The 18,756-nt window shown below is 49.2% G+C and overlaps 1 protein-coding gene across 5 annotated transcripts; it reads left to right on the top strand.

Moving 5' to 3' along the window:
• The first annotated feature begins 2,235 nt into the window (after window positions 1-2,235).
• Window positions 2,236-17,508, top strand: Cys1 (cystin 1). 5 transcript variants are annotated; one of them, XR_003844267.1, is made up of 5 exons: window positions 2,236-2,517; window positions 13,734-13,786; window positions 15,761-15,909; window positions 16,168-16,228; window positions 17,233-17,508. XR_003844267.1 is itself a non-coding variant. In XM_021202755.2 (4 exons), exons 1-3 carry the CDS (start codon window positions 2,239-2,241, stop codon window positions 15,864-15,866), a joined length of 438 nt encoding a protein of 145 aa, XP_021058414.1. In that variant the 5' UTR covers window positions 2,236-2,238; the 3' UTR covers window positions 15,867-15,909; window positions 16,168-17,508. The 5 variants fall into 5 exon arrangements, 1 of the variants encoding a protein (XP_021058414.1); XR_003844266.1 differs by having other exon boundaries at window positions 17,162-17,508; XR_003844265.1 differs by having other exon boundaries at window positions 17,152-17,508.
• Window positions 17,509-18,756: the final 1,248 nt, after the last annotated feature.

Raw genomic sequence — 18,756 nt, 5'->3', positions numbered from 1 at the left:
GCTTTGGCACGACTCCTGTGCAAGCACAGCCACGGAGACAAGTCTGGGAGAAACAGTTGAAATCAAGAGGAGCGAGAAAAATTTGGCTGCTCTGGAGAACACAGGAGCGAGCGCTGGCTATATTTAAACTCGGAGTCACGTGACCAGACTCTACTTGGGCAGGAGTAAAACGTGTTTTCTTTTAAATGATTAAACTGAGTTGAACTTTGCTCAAGAAAAAGTTCATTCTCTCTGACTTTTTCCCCCTGGCTTGAAAAGTTTCAAGATAAGATTTGTTTTCATAAAGAGAAAACTTATGTCAGTAATCTCTAACCTAGACACATCTGTGCACTTGAAACACCCAAATGTCATCGAGTCTAGTATTTGGCCCCATCCCCTACATCTGGATGATCAAGAAATCCCATTTTAAAAAGGAAGGGGAAGTGTAAACCCTTACTCTTCTCTAGTTCTCTTGGGAATACAAACACACCAACGCAGATTTGGTCTCCTGTGTATCCCACTTCCGTGGGCATACGTCTATTCCTGCGGTGGTGTAAATAGTAAAATTTTATGCCACCGTTGGAAACATTTCCCCCAAAATTCCACTTTCACATTGGGTTGGCCAGTACGGATGCGGTTATTGGCAAGCCAAAATCAGAGAAAACCAAACTCGGGTTATTTAAATCACCCTGCCTTGGAAAGTGCTGGAAGGGAAGCAGGCAAAGAATCAGCCTGGGGGCTGGAGACATGGCTCAGCGGTTAAGAGCACTGATTGCTCTTCCAGAGGTCCCGAGTTCAATTCCCAGCAACCACATGGTGGCTCACAACCATCCGTAATGAGATCTAATGCCCTCTTCTGGTGTGTCTGAGGACAGCTACAGTGTACTTATCTATAATAATAAATAAAACTTTAAAAAAAAAAAAAAAGAATCAGCCTATGGTAAGCCTCCAGAAATTGTCCCGTAAAAGCACAAATCTAGCCAAGCCAGGGTCGCCCCAGCCCTGTAGAAACCTCAGTGGTGACAGCTTTAGTAACCAGATCTATACCTGGAGAAAAGGAAGCCAGAGCCTGCGGTGAAGCGGCCAGAGGAACTCCAATCGGAGGTCAGAAAGGTGGTGAAGAGGAAGGTCGTCTTTCGACCTCTAAATTCACCCTGTCACTGCCCGGGGTCGCGATCTTCCACAATCTAACCACCCCAAGCTTCCGCGCAGCCTTCCCTCCCAGGTTCACACGCCCACTCCAGAGTCTCCTCTCCTACCCTAGAGTCCCTGTCCAGGGACACGCCCCTTCAGTGTGCCCCGCCCAGGGCCCCCGGGTACACGCCTCTCAACCCGCACTCGGGCTGGCCACCCTGAAGCTCTCCCCTCCCTTGGACATTCTCTCTCTCTCTCTCTCACTCACACACCTATCTCCGGCTCTCCTTTTCTGTCCCCCTCCCCCGCTCACTTTGTCCCTGCTCTCTCAGACCTGTACCTGAAGCCCCGACGACCTCCTTTCCGTCAGCGCTATTCTCCAACCGGGATTCCTGACCTTCCCTTTCCCTGGCACCCGGCTCTGCTGCAAGCATTCCTCTGTCTTTCACCCCCTCCCCCAGCTCTTTTCAGCCGGTGCCTCGCTCCCCTGGCTCCCAGCTTGACTCCCACCCGTGCTCCATGGGGCTCTCCCAAACTTCCCCAAGATGATCCTTTCGCCCTGATTTCCCTTCCACCAGCCTATCCACTCTGCACCCTTTAAGGCTCCCTTCCATACAACACTAACCCTGTTGCACCTCTCTGCAGTACCACCTTACCCCAAACTTCCCACACCCCCCGCCGCACCGTAAGAGCCTCCCAGCGAGTCACTCCCACCCTCTCCTCATCCCGTTTACTCTCCTTCCCCCAGGATCACCTTCCTCATTTTCTCCCTGTCCCCGGCGCTCCCCCTGCCCCACCCCGTTCTTCAACTTCTCCAAGTCTTTCCCCATCCTCCCATTCTCCCCCTGAGGAGCGCCCCTCTCCCCTAGCAGCCTCTACCTCCTTCAGCCTCCCAGATCACCCTTGCTTCTCTGTCTCTTCCATCCCCGCGTCCCCCGTGACTCCTCCCGCTACCCCCATCTCTCATAGCTTCCATCCCCCGTGACTCCCCCCTCCCCATCCCTCCATCGCACCCTCCGCCGCTCACTCCTCCAGAATCCCCCTTGCTGTTCCCTCGCCCCATCTGGCCCGCCGCGCTCCCGCCCCAGTCCCGCCCGGCTGCGCGCTCCGGGCTGGGTGCGCGCCATGGGCAGCGGCAGCAGCCGGAGCGGCCGGATCCCGAGGCGGTGGCGCAGCCCTGACAGGCGCCAGACGGACCCGGGAGAGACAGCCTCGGAGAGCGGCACGGCTGACCAGGCCCCGACAGCAACGGCGCAGGAGGAGAGCGGCCACGACCCCCGCCCCGCGACGCCCTCCGGCGGCCGGGAGGAGACCCTGCGCCTGCTGGATCAGTTGCTGGCCGAGTCGGAGGCCTGGGGGCCCCAGGAGCAGACCCCACGAGGCCCCGCCCGGCTCGCACCCGCGGTGAGTGTGGGGGCCGGGCCCTCCACCCATCCCTCTGCATCCCTAGTGTCCTCCCACCCAGGCCTCCGACCCTACTTGGCGCCTCTGTCCCCAGCTCACCCAGAGTGCACCCCCCAGGCCCTTATAGGGTTTTGTGACCCTTCCTTACCCCCACTCCTGCATATTCTCACTCTGCCTCCTGGGTGAATACCCGCTACTGACTCTATTAAAGGAGCAAATACAAACAACAGTTGGCAGAAAAACCTAGAACTTTCTTCTGACTCAGGACTTGCCTTTCTTTACCAGTGGGGCTGCACGAAGTCCGGTTGCAGCATCCTTACAGCCCAGGTGGGAATTGACCAGCAAGGGCCTCTGCTTTGGCCATCAGGGAATACGGTGGGAGGAGGCGATAAGTGGGTGGACCACCTGCCAAACAGTGGTTGGAAAAACGCCCTGCCGCGTCGGACACATCCGGATCTTTGCTGGCCAGGCAATTCCCATAGTACAAGCTATTTTTAAGATGCGTTGACTCTTTTAGCTTCCTTATTCTCTCTTGCTGAACACTTGTAATAACACCCCCCGCTGTTCTAGAAAAACATGTCTTTGCTGGGTTGGCACGTCTTTGCTGCTACAGAGCTAAAAATCAGAACGGGTCTTAGCTGCTCCTGGCTGGAAGAGGAGGCCAAAGACAGAGGAGCCAGAGGTTTCTGCAGGCCAGCAGAGGTAGAGAGAATGCCTTCTTGGGCCCAGCTACCAGGCGAGCATCATGGAAAGGCCACTGGGATGATGGGAAGCCCTGGGGACAGAGCTCTCTCTGTCCGGTCCCTCCTTCCCATTGCCCAGTCGAGGTTTATAACAGGACAAGTGAGCTGTGGTGAAGACTGAATTATATAATGGGATTCCTCTAAGACTACATCAGACTACAGTTATGTAACACCAACACTGGATAAACAGTTGAGGGATCTGGGGGAGATTTTGACATAGCGAGGAAACAATTTTTCAGCGTCATTTTCAAGCACTTGGGAAACTTCCAAAGGTTCGGAAATAGATGGATTTTCCCTCTGTCTTTCGGAGTATCAGCCTGGAAGAATATAACAGAGACAGGAAGTCCCAGCCACAGCTACAGCCCCTACCTAGTAAGTGGGGCTTGCATTAGCTATCAGGGACAAAGACAGGTGCCCAGAGCACTGGGGAGGTGAGAAGTCTCAGCCTGAGGAGTCCCCAGGAGGGAGTGACAGGCATGCTCCGAGGGTTGATGAACTTGAGTCTCCAATAGTCAGAGGACATGAGCAGAGGTGGAGAGGAAGTTCTGTGTGCCCATGATGGTGGATACAGTTAGGTGAACTGGAGTATGGGGTGAAAAAGGCCTTCAGCTATGTCTTGCTATGACAGGGGTATAGGCTTTGTTGAGAATGAAGTGGGCATTTGAAGGCTAAAGAGGGTGAGATTTTTGTGTTGTGGAGGAGATTGCTCAACGGCAGGAGAAGGGTGGATCAGGCAGAAGAAAGTTAGGGGCACCATGATGCAGCAGGGTTACTCTGGATGTCCAACTGACCAAGTCCTTGACCCATAGGGGTAACAAGGAGGTAGGTTCAAGAAATAAAGTGTGGTCAATGGGTGGTGGCTCACACCTTTAATCCCAGCCAGACACACAGGAAGCAGAGGCAGGTAGATCTCTGTAAGTCTGAGGCCAGCCTGGTCTACAGAGTGAGTTCCAGGGCAGCCAGGGCTACACGGAAAAATCCTCTCTCAAGAAAAACAGAAAGGTATGACGTCAGAACGGGGAGCTCAGATGTGTCCCCTTACCATAGAGACCTAAGAGAATGCTCAGGTCCTAAGAGAGACAAAATCAGAAAGAGAGGCCCCTGCTTTTAAAAACACTGCCGGTGCTGGAGCCTGGAGTCCAAGCTTCCCTGCTAGTAGGTAGGGTAGCTTGCCCGCGTCTGTAACTGATTCCCTCAGGAATTACTAACTTGCCACCGAGATAGGAGAGACTTGCAAGTTCAACAGTCATCCATAGAAGATGGTCTTCCTTCAGAATATATGAGAGAACATGTCTTTGAGCAAAAAGGATCCTTTGATTGGGCATGAACACACTTTTCCTATTCTTCTATTGGGAAGGAAAAATGAAAAAAAAAAAATTCCCTTATATTCACAACCCTCTAGCCCTTAGGAGAAGGTGCCCCCCACCCCCACACTTTTTCTTGTTACTAAGAGAACATCAAGATTCAGTGGCAATCCTTTTAAGGGCCTTCATTCCTACACTCCATTGAACACTGAACTAAAGGGCTAGTTTGGCAGTAAAGGATTTGCCCAACAAGTTCAAGGCCAAGTCTAATCCTTCACTCCATGAGAAATCAAGAAAGAACAATTGCAACCAGTTGACTGGGGTGCTTTAGGAGCCGATTGTGCGTACCCCTGAATCATCATCCTGAATATAGTGTTATACTGGATTAAAAAAAAAAACAACTTTTTATTGATTCCTTTTGAATCATCATGCACCCCAATCCCACTCATCTCCCTGTCCCTTCCTATCTGCCCTCTGCCCTTGCAACCTCCCCCATTCTCCACCTCCCCCCCCCAAAAATCCAAACAAGCACCTTGTCATGGAAGTGTATCACAGTGCGTCCCAGGGTAGACCCCTTTGTCCACACGTCTTTGTTTGCAAATGTTCATTGCAATGAGTCATTGGTCTGGTTCAAGGCCTCTGGCTGCTGCTACTCTATCAATACTGGATCCTCAGCAGGACTTCTCTCAGAGATCCTGTTGTCACTCTGTGTCATGGAGATCCTGCAGCTTTGGATCTGCAGATCCTGTCCCTTCACACACTCCAGCAGTTCATAGATGGGGTAGATGTGGGCGTGGGCCAACTCAAAGCCCTGGATCTGAGCCTGGGTGGTAGCTGAATTGATCAGCCTGCCGGTTCTCCTGAGTCTTAGACTGGAGGACAGATCTAGAGAGTCAGAAGAATGGCTCACTGGTTGGGCCGTGGTGGCGCATGCCTTTAAGCCCAGCACTTGGGAGGCAGAGGCAGGTGGATTTCTGAGTTTGAGGCCAGCGTGGACTACAGAGTGAGTTCCAGGACAGCCAGGGCTACACAGAGAAACCCTGTCTCGGGGAAAAAAAAAAAAAGGATGGTTCACTGGTTCTGAGTTTTTCCTGCTCTTGTAGAGGACCCAAGTTCAATTCCCACCACCCATGTCAGGCTGCTCACAGCTCCCTGTAACTCCCTCTCTCCAAGGCAGTGTCTTTCAACCTTCGTAATGCTATAACCCTTTAATACAGTTCCTCATGTTGTGGTGACCCTCAACAATACAATTCTTTTCTTTTCTTTTCTTTTCTTTTTTTTTAAAAGATTTATTTATTTATTATATGTAAGTACACTGTAGCTGTCTTCAGACACTCCAGAAGAGGGAGTCAGATCTCATTGCGGATGGTTGTGAGCCACCATGTGGTTGCTGGGATTTGAACTCAGGACCTTCGGAAGAGCAATCAGGTGCTCTTACCTGCTGAGCCATCTCACCAGCCCATAAAATTATTTTCATTGCTTCTTCATAACTGTAGTTTTGCTACTGTTATGAACTGTAATGTAAATATCTGATATGCAGGATTTCTGATATACGACCCCTGTGAAAGGGTCATTCAGGCCCCTAGGGGAGTCATGACCCTCAGGCTGAGTACCACTGTCCCAGGGGACCTGATAAATATTTAATATTGGTCTTGTATTAATTCTTTCCATGTTCATCCATATTTTTAATATATTTAATTTCTAATGACATAATGATTGTACTTATTTACAGAATACAAGATCAAAAATGTACTGGGATTGCAGGTGTATGTCATCATGCCTATTTGGACAATTTTTTTTTCCACTCTGTAGACAATTAAAAAAATATTTATTTATTTATTTATTTATTTATTTATTTATTTAATGTATCTGAGTACACTGGAGCTGTATTCAGACACACCAGAAGAGGACATTGGATCTCATTACAGATGGTTGTGAGCCACCATGTGATTGCTGGGAATTGAACTCAGGACCTCTGAAAGAGCAGCCAGTGCTCTTAACTGATGAGCTGTCTCTACAGCCCCTATTTAGACAATTTTTGAGGTTGGCTTTGTCTGTTGTTTTAGTTTTGCCAAAATGAGAGTTATAAGGAAAAAATTAAAGGTAGGGATAATCTTTCTTTTTTTCTTTCTTTTTTTTTTCCTCTAGGTTTTTTTTGAAACAGGGTTTCTCTGTGTAGCCCTGGCTGTCCTGGATCTACTTTGTAGACCAGGCTGGCCTTGAACTCAGAAATTCGCCTGCCTCTGCCTCCCAAGTGCTGGGATTAAAGGTATGCGCCACCACCACCACCGCCTGGTGGGATAATCTTTCTAACTCTTTTATTTATGTGTATTTGCATGCATGTGTGATTCTATTTTGAATTGTCCTACTGAAACATCTCATAAACAGATTTTCCCTGTAGGGTATTCTTACATATTTTAAGGGATCAAATCCCCCGCCCTTAAGTCACAGGCCCAACCCCCTCTCCTGCTACTGTTCTGGATTAATTTCTAGTCTCATGGCCACGTGAAGCGCTCAAGGCAGAAATCCTTTCCCAGAGTCACTAGAACTTGAGCATGAATGCTGTTAGTTGGGGTATTCGGAACTTCAGATTCTGCAGAGTGGGGAAAGCTGAGTAAACCCAGGGATTGGAGCTGGTGTTCCCAAGAGCCACTTAGTAATTCTGAAGGACACAGTGGAGCCCCTGGCCATCAGTCGGCCTCTTCCTGGGTAAAATGAGCTGTGCAATATTGATTCATCCGTGGGGGGTGAGGCAGGGAGCTGAAGTGCTCTCTCACCTTTCCAAATGTTTGTTATGTGCCATGGTGGTGGTGTGTGTGTGTGTGTGTGTGTGTGTGTGTGTGTCTGGACTATCTCAGTCCCAGAGTAGGCTGCACTGGTGATGTTGGTGGGTGCTTTTAGAGAAGGAACCATCTTTCTATTCAGTGCTGGGCAGTAACTGTTACTTTCCTCCTCTGCCTTGTAAATCCCAAGCAGTAGTGACCTAGGGAAACCACAGAGCACTGTGGTGTGTGTGTGTGTGTGTGTGTGTGTGTGTGTAGGATTTGTCACAAGCCTGTGTGGAGCAGTGGTACCTTCTCCTGGGGCTGAATGACATCTTGTTCACCATTTTTGCAAAGTTTCATATTTGCTGTTAGTCAAGAGGGACTAGGGGGAGTCTTTCTGTTGCACACCAGGCGAGCAAGACTTTAGGGTTATCATGGCTGGCACTACTGTGGAATCTGAAGGGAATAAGCCACAGAAAGGAGCTCACAACTGCAAAACAGACTCACCAGAGGGGTTTAAGGATGCTGGACTCACAGCAAAAACAAAACAAAGAGCTTCCAGACAGTACAATTCTGCCTGCAGACAAGGCTAGAGCAAAGATCACACCTGTAAATAGCATGAAGTGGGATTCCCATCGCACATCAAGAAGAACAAAGCGCATGGCTGACTCTGAGAACTCACACAATGCCAGGAAGGCCACAGACAGGAGTCCATGCTGTGACAAGGAGGCTCTGAGGAAGGAACGGGAAAGACAGCACTGAGGGGATGTCAAGGACTGGAGAAACTCCAGCCAAAGGAAGTCTCCTCATTGTGACAGATGGCAAAGGGGGCACTGCAGGGCCCAGCCCTTAATAAAAGAATGGCACATTCCACCAGAAACCCAGAAGTGGGAAACCACTTCCATTTTCTTTCTAACCAGGCTGCAATGGTGCTGGCTTGTAACCCCAGCACTTAGGAGGCAGAGGCAGGTAGATTTTCATGAGTTTGAGGCTAGCCTGGTCTACATAGGGAGCTCCAGGCCAGCCAGGGCTAATGGGACTTTGTCTCAAAAAGGTCAATTCTGAATAGAGCCAATTTTAAAATGGAAAGAAAATAGAAAGGCAGATGCTCCTCTCTGACCTTAGGGGCAGGATCCTGGGAAATCGTAGCATCAGTAGGATACCAGGAGTAAGATTTTTTAAAAGCTAGAGGTGCAGTTCCTAGGGGTGGAAGGCACAGATGGGCCCTGCTCCCTCCGTGGGGCTCCCAGCTCTGTTAAGGTCAGGAATGGAGGTTCATGTGCCTCGCTCGCTACTGGGGTCTGGTGGTGGTCATGAAGGACTGGGGCTTTCTGTGAAGCCACAAGAAACACTTCCCAAGGGGCCACCCACCGGCACTGACCACTGTGCTGGAAGAACAGTGCCCTCTGGTGGTGAAGAGTGGAGTCTGACTGGCAAAATCCTGAAAACTGCCTTGCCCTCTGGTAGGTTAGGTACCGGAAGGTCCCTTAATCCTTTTCTGTGTTCAAGTTTGCATGGATTTAAAAAAATAATAATAATAATTAATTAATTAAAACTTTAAAAAAAATTTAAATTTAAAAATCAACCAAACCAACCAACCTGGGATTCAAAGATAATTTCTAGAGAAGATAACATACAAGCACACAGGAGTACATCAGTGCGGGTGGCCCTCTCCATCACTGTGCTAAGAGAAAGAAGCCAGGTGGTAAGGAGTCCATATTGAAGCTTTCGTTCCTCTGGCGACCTGTCTGCAGTGGCAGAGTAGATTAGGAGCTTCCTGGGGGAGGGGCAGGGAAGAGGAGAGCAGGGATGAGAACATTGTGTGTGTGTGTGTGTATGTGTTGTGTGTGTGTATGTGTGGGTGTGGGTGGGAGGGGGCTCTGAGCTGCTATGTCCATGGTTTAGTGGGTGTGGATGCATAGCTACACATGTTTATGAAGACTGTACAAAGCTGTGCTCCTTAACCACCTGCAGTGCCCTATATCCATTGTACATATACTACATCTGTGCACACGTACACACTGTACACACCAAGCTGATCAACTAAGGGGAGAACATTCCATAGAAGACGCGGGATATATTTTGGTAAGTAAAGTAGGCAGTATACTTCTAAAAGAAAAAGCCTTTGAAGCTTTACATGCTTACAAACATGTACACACACGCACACACTTAGTTGTAAGAGTTCAAGGAGGCCTGAAGAGATGCCACCTTTCCAGCACCTCGGGTTCTCTGTCTCTTTGCATGGCTGTGCTTGGTTTGTCTAAAGGCTTCCTGGGATGGTGAGGGGAGCTATGCCTTCTCCTACCCCACGGCGCACACTCACAAGCACATGTGCACCCTGAGCTCAGCACAGCGCCCGTGGTCCTAGCTCACACTCTGTTGGTCCAGATGTGAGTGTGGGCAGCCGGTAGCAGGCCTCCAGTGGGCTGGAGCAGAAGGCTCGACGTCCCTGTCTCTGCCTTTCCCTCAAGCTCTTCCTTGGCTTTGGCAAGGTTGCGAGTTCCAGGAGGGAGCTGATGTATTTCCCACCTGTGGTGGTCAAGTTCAAGGCTTAAACAAATTGGCCAGAGAACGTGCCACGTATCAAAACATGGGCCCAAAGAGAAACAGAGGTGAGAACTGGACAGATGGAACAAGGTGGAGCCGTCAGGGAAAGCCAGAACGTGGCTCCTCTGATCCCAGTTCTAAGAGCACAGTTCATGTAGCAATAGGGTTTTGTCATCCCAGCTGCCTCCAGGGAGAGTAGTGACCCCTGTTGTCACCAAGCAGGTATTCCTATGAGCAGCAGGTCCAGGAGTTGATGCTGGATTCCATCCTGGATCTTGTCACCTGCCTGGTCACAAACCTTACAGTTTTAATGAGAGGAGAAGCAGCCAAGCAGATGGCAGCGAAGCTGGTTCCAAGGAAGCTGAACGGAAGAGATAGGTGCCCAAGTAAGGGGCCTTCATAAAAATCAAACCAGCTGCAGCAGGGCAGGCAGCTAAAACTTATGGAAAGCTGCAGGGAGTCGATTGGTGTGAATGTGAGAAAGACACTTCATGTACACCCGGAAGGATGGAAAATGTTGTCCAAAGCGATTGGTTCACAGCGTGTTCACAGAAGCATTACCACCACAGCTCAAACATGGCTGGAAGCAACATCGTGTCTATCTGCAGGTACCTGGAGAAACCACACAGGGACACATCCATGGGACAGGATGGCTTTCACTCTTTAGACATTCTGTCAGATGTTGCTCCATAGATGGATGAGCCTTAAAGACAGTGTTCCCGTTACCAAAGGACAAAGGACAGATCCACAGGAGCGTCTGTGGGTCCTCAGACCAGGCAAATTCAAAGATGGGAAACACCAACCATGGTGGTTACCAAGGGCTGGGAGAGGAGGCCGTGAGGTGTCAGTGTTTAGTGAACTTTCAGTGCAGCAGGATGAAGAGCCGTGTGGCCCGTTGGTGTGTAACAGTGCGAACGTGCTTAAGGGACACGGGAGGACACGCTTGAAAGTAACTGAACCAGAAAAAAAAATGTAGGGAATGTGTATTTTTATCACAGGTCAAGTGTTTTGTTTTTCTGGGTGTTTTGTTTTCTCTGGTATTTGAGACAGGGTCTTATGTAGCCCAGGCTGGCCCCAGATTCCTTTTGCAGCTGAGAATGGTTTTGAAATCCTGATCGCTCTGCCTTGGCTTCCTGAGTGCTAGGGTTACTGGTGTGTAACATTACCCTCAGATAGACTTTTAAAATATTATTTACGCCAGGCGTGGTGGCACACGCCTTTAATCCCAGCACTCAGGAGGCAGAGGCAGGCGGATTTCTGAGTTCGAGGCCAGCCTGGTCTACAAAGTGAGTTCCAGGACAGCCAGGGCTATACAGAGAAACCCTGTCTCGAAAAACCAAAAAAAAAATTATTTACTAATGTGTATGTGTGTATTTATATGCAGCACAGGCAAGTAGAAGCCTGTAGAAGCCAACAGGCATTGAATCCCTTAGGGCTGGAGTTCCAGGGAGTTCCAGGCTGACACAGGAGTGTGGTATTCCATAGGAGCAGCGAACACTCTGTAGCTTTTTTTTTTTTTTTTTTTTTTTTTTTTTAAAGATACATTCACTCCATGTATATGAGTACACTGTCACTGTACCCAGACACCAGAAGAGGGCAGCGGATCCCACTGCAGATGGCTGAAGGCCACTATGTGGTTGCTGGGAATTGAACTCAGGACCTCTGGAAGAGCAGTCAGTGCTCTCAACTGCTGAGCCATCTCTCCAGCTTATGTGAACACTCTTAATCTATACTGCGGTATTAGTCAGGGTTCTCTAGAGAAGCAGAACGTATAGAACGAATCTCTTTTTCGATGTGTTTAGAAGAGAGATCTATTAGAGTCACTTAAAGGCTATGATCCAACTACTCCCAACAATGGTGGGCTACGAATGGAAAGCCGAGGAATCTAGAAGTTGCTCAGTCTACAAGATGTCTCAGCTGGTCTTCAGTAGACACTAGAATTCCAAAGAAGTAGACTCTAGTGGTAATGAAGGAATGGACTTGCTAGCAAGGGGAGAGCAAGAAGGCAAAAAACAAAAGCTTCCATTTTGTTGTTGTTTTTCCATGTTGTTATATAGGCTTCCAGCAAAAGGGGTGGCCCAGATTAAATGTATGTTTTCCCTGGTCTACATAGCTAGTTCTAGGACAGCCACACTTACACAAAGAAACCTGTCCAGAAAAACAAAAACAAACAAAAAAATCCAAACAATCTCAACAAGGTGTGTTTTCTTGGGTCTGGACTAGAAGTGGATTCGCACACTTCAAACCAAGCAGAACAATCTCACAAGTGTACCCTTTATTTCCGGATTGTAGTTCCTTCTGATGTAAGTCAGGTTGACAACCAAGGATAGCCATCCCAACTACTGAGCAATGTCTCCACCAACCTCTATCTAGATTTAAAAAACAAAACAAAACAACCTTTAAAATCTTCTCAGGAGGCTGGGGAGAAGGGTCAGTGGGCTGAGTGTCTGTGTGCAAAATATGAGGCCTGAGTTCAGATCCCAGCACCCACGTGAAATCTGAATCTGGTGGTTTGCACCTATAACCTTGACTGTTCTAGGGATTGAGGCAGGGTCCCTGGAGCCCACTGGCCAGCCAGCTAACCAGTATTTGAGCTCTGGGTTTAGTGAGAGACTCTGGCTAAAAACCAAACCAAACCAACAGAAAAGTAGTCAGTGATAGAGGTAGACCTGTCCTATAAATGGATGTGCACACGTGTCATATATGCACACCCCCTACATGTGCACATGCACACACACACACACACACACACACACACACACACACTCCCCAGAAAAGGCAATGGTTGATAAAGTGAACATTTGAATTTTTTGTTTGTTTGTTTATTTTGATGGATTCTAGAATAGAATTACAAATTTGAAACTGCTCCGCCACATCCCTGGAGCACTCTGACTCTGGTCTCCGGACTGCCACCGAGCAGAGCAGCCTGCTGCTGTCTCATCTACCTCCTTCTTGACTCCAGGGGACCAGTCTTTACCTGAGCCTTTTGTCCTAGATAGGTTTTTAGGTTTTGTTGATGTTGTTGTTTTAAACCATTATCTATACATCACTGTTGCTTCAAGCGGCTATAACAAAATGCTTTAGGCCAGGTTACCTATATGCAGTGTACATATTGCTCACAGTTCTTTTTAAAAAATTGTAGTTTTTAGTTGTTTAAATATATATACATACACATATATAAATATTATATATGTAATATATATACATATATAAATATATATTGTGTATGAGTACACCGTAGCTGTCTTCAGACACACCAGAAGTAGGCATCAGATCCCATTACAGATGATTGTGAGCCACCATGTGGTTGCTGGGAATTGAACTCATGACCTCTGGAAGAACAGTCAGTGCTCTTAACCACTGAGCCATCTCTCCAGCCCAGCATCCCACATGCTGGGATCACAGGTGTGTGCCCAGGGTAAGCATGAACTTAGTGCATACTCACTGAAGGGAAGGTACAGGGCTCTTGAGGCTACGTGATATGATCCCTGGAGGTAGGGATAGGATGGTCTCATGCTAGGCATATTAGGACACTGACGTGTGGAGGTGAGAGACAGAATGAACCCCTAAGTGGTGGCAATTGGAAGGCAAGAGATCTGACCTCAATGCTGCTGTTTCTTTTCTTTTTTTTATTTGTTTGTTCATTTATGAGTTTAATAAGTCTCTCCCACAGCCTCAGTTTTCTTGATTGCAAAATGGCTAACTGGGGCTCCAGAGTCCAAGGGAAGAGGCTCCATCCTGATGTTTACAGACTCTGATTTAAACACGGTGGCTGTTGTCTCCTCCATAAAGCCGGAGTGTTGATCCACTATACTGGTGACAAGTTTTTGATGCCTTTTCCTATCTTCCTGCTCAAGGTATCCCCAGAGAAGAAGATTAAGGGCAACCCTGAGGACAGCTGTGCCTCTGCGTAAGTAAGGGGAGGCGCCTGAAGTGCTTCCCTCCTAGCCACTTAGAGCCTTCCAGTCCCCCATCCTACAGGCCAGTGAGGCTCTCAGCAGGAGAGCTGTGCCCTCAAGGGGCATGAAGGGTAGCTTCAGAGCCTAGCTCCCACAGCAGCTCTGAGCTTCCTCCTGACCTGACCTAGCTTTCTGGTTTCCTGGCTCGCTCGTTGGCTCCCTCCCTCCCTCCCTCCCTCCCTCCCTCCCGATCTGGTTTCTCTGTGACCACTCTGGACTATTCAGGTCTGTTCAGATACACTTGGGTGCCCCGCTGTATTCCGTGGTTTTATCTGTAAAGACTGTCCTTTGCTGTAAGGACTTCACTGCGGCTCCAAAACCGTCATCAAGAAAATGCACTTAAAACTCCTTCAAGTTTCACACGTGGTGCTGCCAGGCTGGTGGCTCAGTCTTTCATTCCAGCACTTAGGACACAGAGGCAGAAGCAGAGGCAAGAGTTCCAGGCCCGCCTGGTCTATATAGCAAGTTCCAGGCTAGCCAAGGCTACCCAGTGAGGCACTGTCTAAAACAAACAAACAAACAAACAAACAAACAAACAAAACCAACGAAACTCACCCCAGATCCTGTAGGTAGAGTCCCAGGGCCCTGGATTCTTTGCCTTTAAACCTCCTCAGGGGCTGGGACACAGTCTAGTGGGAGCTTGCCTGGTATGTGCAATGCCATAGGTTTACTGCCTGGTACAGAGATAAAATGGAGGAGGCAGCAAGATGGCTCCACAGGTAAAGGCACTTGCCACCAAGTCTGACAACCTAAGTTTTGTCTCCAGAACCCACATGATGGAGAGGGAGAACCCAACATCTGCACGCTGTCCTTCAACATCTATTGTATGTCACAGTACGAGCCCTTATACACATATGCACATGCATCCACAAACACACACACACACACACACACACACACACACACACACGAATGTCAGTGTTTCTAGTCCTTAGAGTACACAAACACAGTGCTGCTGTCAGTCTCCTCTGCTGGTCCGAGTCTCTCCTGCCCCTTCCTCTCTGGGTATCCACCTGTAGGAATATTAGCATGCATAGTGGGAGAGGAATGGTGTGAGGGGCCTACAGCCACTTCACAGTGCCCTTGGGTGCCAGCCGCTTCAGCTTTCACTGTGACTACTAGTGCCACGGGCTGGCGGGGGTAAGCCTTTTCCTATTGAGGGTCTCCAGAATGGCAGGAAAGCCAACTTCCTGCACAGCTCCCTGGCTTGTTCCGATGGCACGGTGGGCCCTTGTATTCCTTTCTCTCTGACAGCAGTCAGCAGAGTCTCCGGAGGAACCGTCAGGAAGGGTGGCCACTACCACGATTCCAGGCTTACAAGGCTGCCGTCAGCTCACAAGCAGTTACTCCTGCTCAGTCCCTCCTAAGTCCTCATCTCCGTATTAGACACAAGCAGCACCTTAGCCATCCTCTGGTCTGTCTTGGGATGCAGTCCTTTCTACTTACTGATGGAGACAGCAAGAGACACGACGAATCTGGGGTCATACAGTCACTGTGCATCAAAGCCAGCTGAGATCTGTCATCCTCCGAAGCGTTTGGGATGTCCCCCCCCTTTGCTCTGCACATACAGTAGGGAAGGCAAATGCATTGGCAGCAGTCAGATCTTTGAAGATCAAGCAGCTTACCCAGGTCTCTCACTGTGTTTTGGGAGAAGTAGATACAGAGCCCTGGATGTTGTTCTTGGAGGGTTAGCTAGGAACCTCAGAAAGGCCTGGGCATCTGACTTGTCTTGCTTCAGCCTCATCCCAGGTCTGGGTGGATAAGATGGGAGGATGACGGTAGATATGAGTAGGGTTCGGGTGTCTCCAGAGCAGAGGGTTTTGGTTCGGATGTCAGGATGGACCACTTAAAGATCACTGTGGTTGCTAGAGGAGATGGGATTTTGAAGGTGATAATCCACCTCTGTCTGCATTTCTCACCCACAGAGCCCCAGGCAGCAGCCCCAAGAGACCTGAGGGGCAGTCGGCCATCTCCTATGACTACTCCGAAGAGGAGCTCATGGCGAGCATTGAGCGGGAGTACTGCCGCTGAGCCGGACGAGCAGCCCTGGGCGCCACTGACCAGGCCTTGGCAGGTCTGTGAGCTGGGCTAGAGTCAAGGGCACCAGCTTGCCCTACCCATGACCTAGTCAGAGGGGAACCACTTCTAAATGCAGCCATCTTTCCAAACTGATCTTTTAAGAGTCACAGTCGGAGTCCTGCCAGTGGCCTGGCAGACCAAGAGTAGGTGCCAGGCCACAGGTGTGTGCGTACCTCCTCTTACTCTGAGGGGTTGCCTGGCTGTGTGGCTCCCCTGGATTCTGAACTGTTTATTCTACTTACTCATTTTCCAGGTGGGGAAGGGTCAACCCCTCTTGGCATCCGTATCACAGGCTTCTAGAAGTTTCCACCAAGGTATGTTCTCAGTCTTCACACTAAGGTTTCTCCAGAGCGACGCAGTTTCCTCCGTGTATGTCAGTTTCCAAGTATACAGATGGCAGGTAGACGCTGAGTGTGTAGGTCTAGGTGGGTCCAGAGATTGTATTTCTGACAGCTTCGAGGTAATGGGAAGTTGCAAGGAGTCAGGGTCTGAGTCCCTTGGCTTCTCCCTTTCATGTGCTGGCGGCTCCTCCAAGCCACAGTGTAGCAGCCTCCCCTGCTTGGATGTAGGAGGAAGAGAGGGCTGGGAACCGCAGACTTCTCTGGCATCCCAGTATTACGTCAGCTTGCTATCACTTCCCTCTCTGGGCCTCTCAGTTTCTCTCTTGGGGAGAATCCTGGAGGTTCTTTGAGGTCTTTCAAGCCCTATCAGTTTGGCAGCTCTGTCTTCCAGCCCTGCCATCTTCCGGGGCCCATTGTGCTTTATCCATCCCCGAGCGTAGAGCTGCATTGGAGCTGAGAGAGAGGGTACACGCGGAAGGTCTTCATGGCAACTGCGCTCCAGTTTTCCCTTCTGGCTGGCAGTCTGGCTAACGCCATGAGCCTCCTCTCCTTCTTCCTGCTTGGGTGGAAGGTAATCACAATAATGGCACCAAAAGGGACCTCAAACGTTCCCAGTCGGCAGACGGGAAAACAGAGATCGTCTGTGGGGAGGAAGGGCGGGCCTGTGTGGTTCTGTAGGGCTTTGCTTGGTCTTGCTTGGGTGTGGAAGCACCTGACTAACTGGTAGGAAGGGTTTGTAGATCTCTGAGTGGAGGGACAAGCCCACATCTCTGCGCTCATCAGGCTAGAGACCTTAAGGCTGCATAGTGAATTCAAATCCAGCCTGGACTATGCCCTGAGGGTTTGTGTCAGAAAAGGGGGTAGAGAATCGGGAACCAACGGCAACTTTTGCTAAGGTCAAAACAGGTCTCAGCTTATGTTGCATCCCCGGACCAAGACAGTGGCCTTCATCAGCATCTTCCCTCTCCTGAGAACAGCTGTCAGCCCCTGAGACCTCAGAACACAACCTAGAGTATCTCAGGAGCCACGGAAGAATGGTCACTGAAACCATCTCCGCACCCTCGGGCCTTTGCTGTCACCTGCAAATGATTCTATGAACTCGTGACTTGACAAGAGTACCTTTGAGTACTCGGCTGGGAGACTTGTTCTACAGTCGGAGCCCAGAGCCATGGAGTGTCTACCAGTCGGCTGAGGGTCTGGTCAAAACCTCCCAGAGCTAGCAACTGTATCTTACTGGAGCCCAAAGGACTGCTTTTGCTATGAAAATGAAGTGGTTTCTATTTTAATAAAACAAATATTAAAAATGCTTATTTTAAAAGAGGTTTAAAATGTTAATTTTTTTTTTTTTTTAACCAAAGGACGAATCAGGCTTTGAACCCGATGTTGTAAATATTTACAACTGTATGTGTCTGTTCCAATAGGGACTTTTTGTTTGTTTGTTTGTTTGTTTTCGAGGCAGGGTTTCTCTGTGTAGCCCTGGCTGTCCTGGGTCTCACTTTGTAGACCAGGCTGGCCTCGAACTCATCTGATTAAGAGGAAGATGGGAGGATAAAAAGAGAGGAGAAAGACTGTATCTCTGCCTTTCCTGGGGAAACCCTTAATGAGATCAAGGTGGTAAGATAGAAAAATTACATCTCACAGTAGTTAACATTCATCAACATGAAGATATGCATCTTCTCAAACCTAAGAAGCCACTGCCATTCCCAGATCTAAAGGGAAAAAAAAAAAACCCAAACCAAACAAAACCCTGCATTCCAGAAAAGGATCTACTGAGCAGTGGCTAGCCAAATCAAGTGTCTGCCAACTGATGAGCTGGGATCCTGGGAAACTCAGGCTCCAGAGACACTGCAAGAGGTGGGGTTGGGTATCACTGCAGCCTACAGGAGCATCTCCTGTACTGCCCAGGTACCACCAGGTATCCACCTATGACCCCCATTGCACAGCTACTTCATGGTTGGCTACCCATGTTGCTTTTCCTGCAACATGCTCAGCTTTCAGAAATCATGGGTAGGCTTTCTGGACAGAGGAGCAGAGCCTTGAGAAGTTCCCAGGCCTCTGCTGTTCTTCCATGGGGTCTTGGCCCTTAAAAAAGAAAACATTTTATTTCTGCCCAACTCTTGATAGAAGGCGGAATACCCCCATGGACCTGACACTCGCCGTCATCTGGCTTGGATGCTGTACACAGGCACCTGGTCTCCAGAATGCAGACCAGGGAGGAAGGAAGCTCGGTCGGGGGGTGGGGGGGGAGTGTCATCCATTCAGGAATCCCAGAATCTACCAGGGTGGGACTCCCAGGCAGGAGTCCCAGGAAATGAAATGGCTCTGGGAAATTTGGAACATCAAAAAAAAAAAAAAAAAAAAAAAAAAAAAAAAAAAAAGGTGCTAAAACTTTGTACCAGGCAGTTTGGGGCAGTCCCTGCGGATGGAGAAGGCTCCTGCCAAGCTGACCCAGACCTCATGGGCACAAGAGCAGAGGTCTGGGGGCTTCTCAAGGCTCTGGC

This window comes from Mus pahari, chromosome 7, assembly GCF_900095145.1.
Source record: "Mus pahari chromosome 7, PAHARI_EIJ_v1.1, whole genome shotgun sequence".
In the NCBI taxonomy this organism is placed as follows: Eukaryota; Metazoa; Chordata; class Mammalia; order Rodentia; family Muridae; genus Mus; species Mus pahari.
This window is presented reverse-complemented; position numbering and strand designations above follow the sequence as displayed.

Coding starts and splice junctions, on each gene's coding strand:
- Cys1 (XM_021202755.2), top strand. CDS start 2,239: ATGGGCAGCGGCAGCAGCCGGAGCGGCCGGATCCCGAGGCGGTGGCGC. Junction 2,518..13,733: donor CCGCCCGGCTCGCACCCGCG/GTGAGTGTGGGG, acceptor TTCCTGCTCAAG/GTATCCCCAGAGAAGAAGAT. Junction 13,787..15,760: donor GAGGACAGCTGTGCCTCTGC/GTAAGTAAGGGG, acceptor TCTCACCCACAG/AGCCCCAGGCAGCAGCCCCA.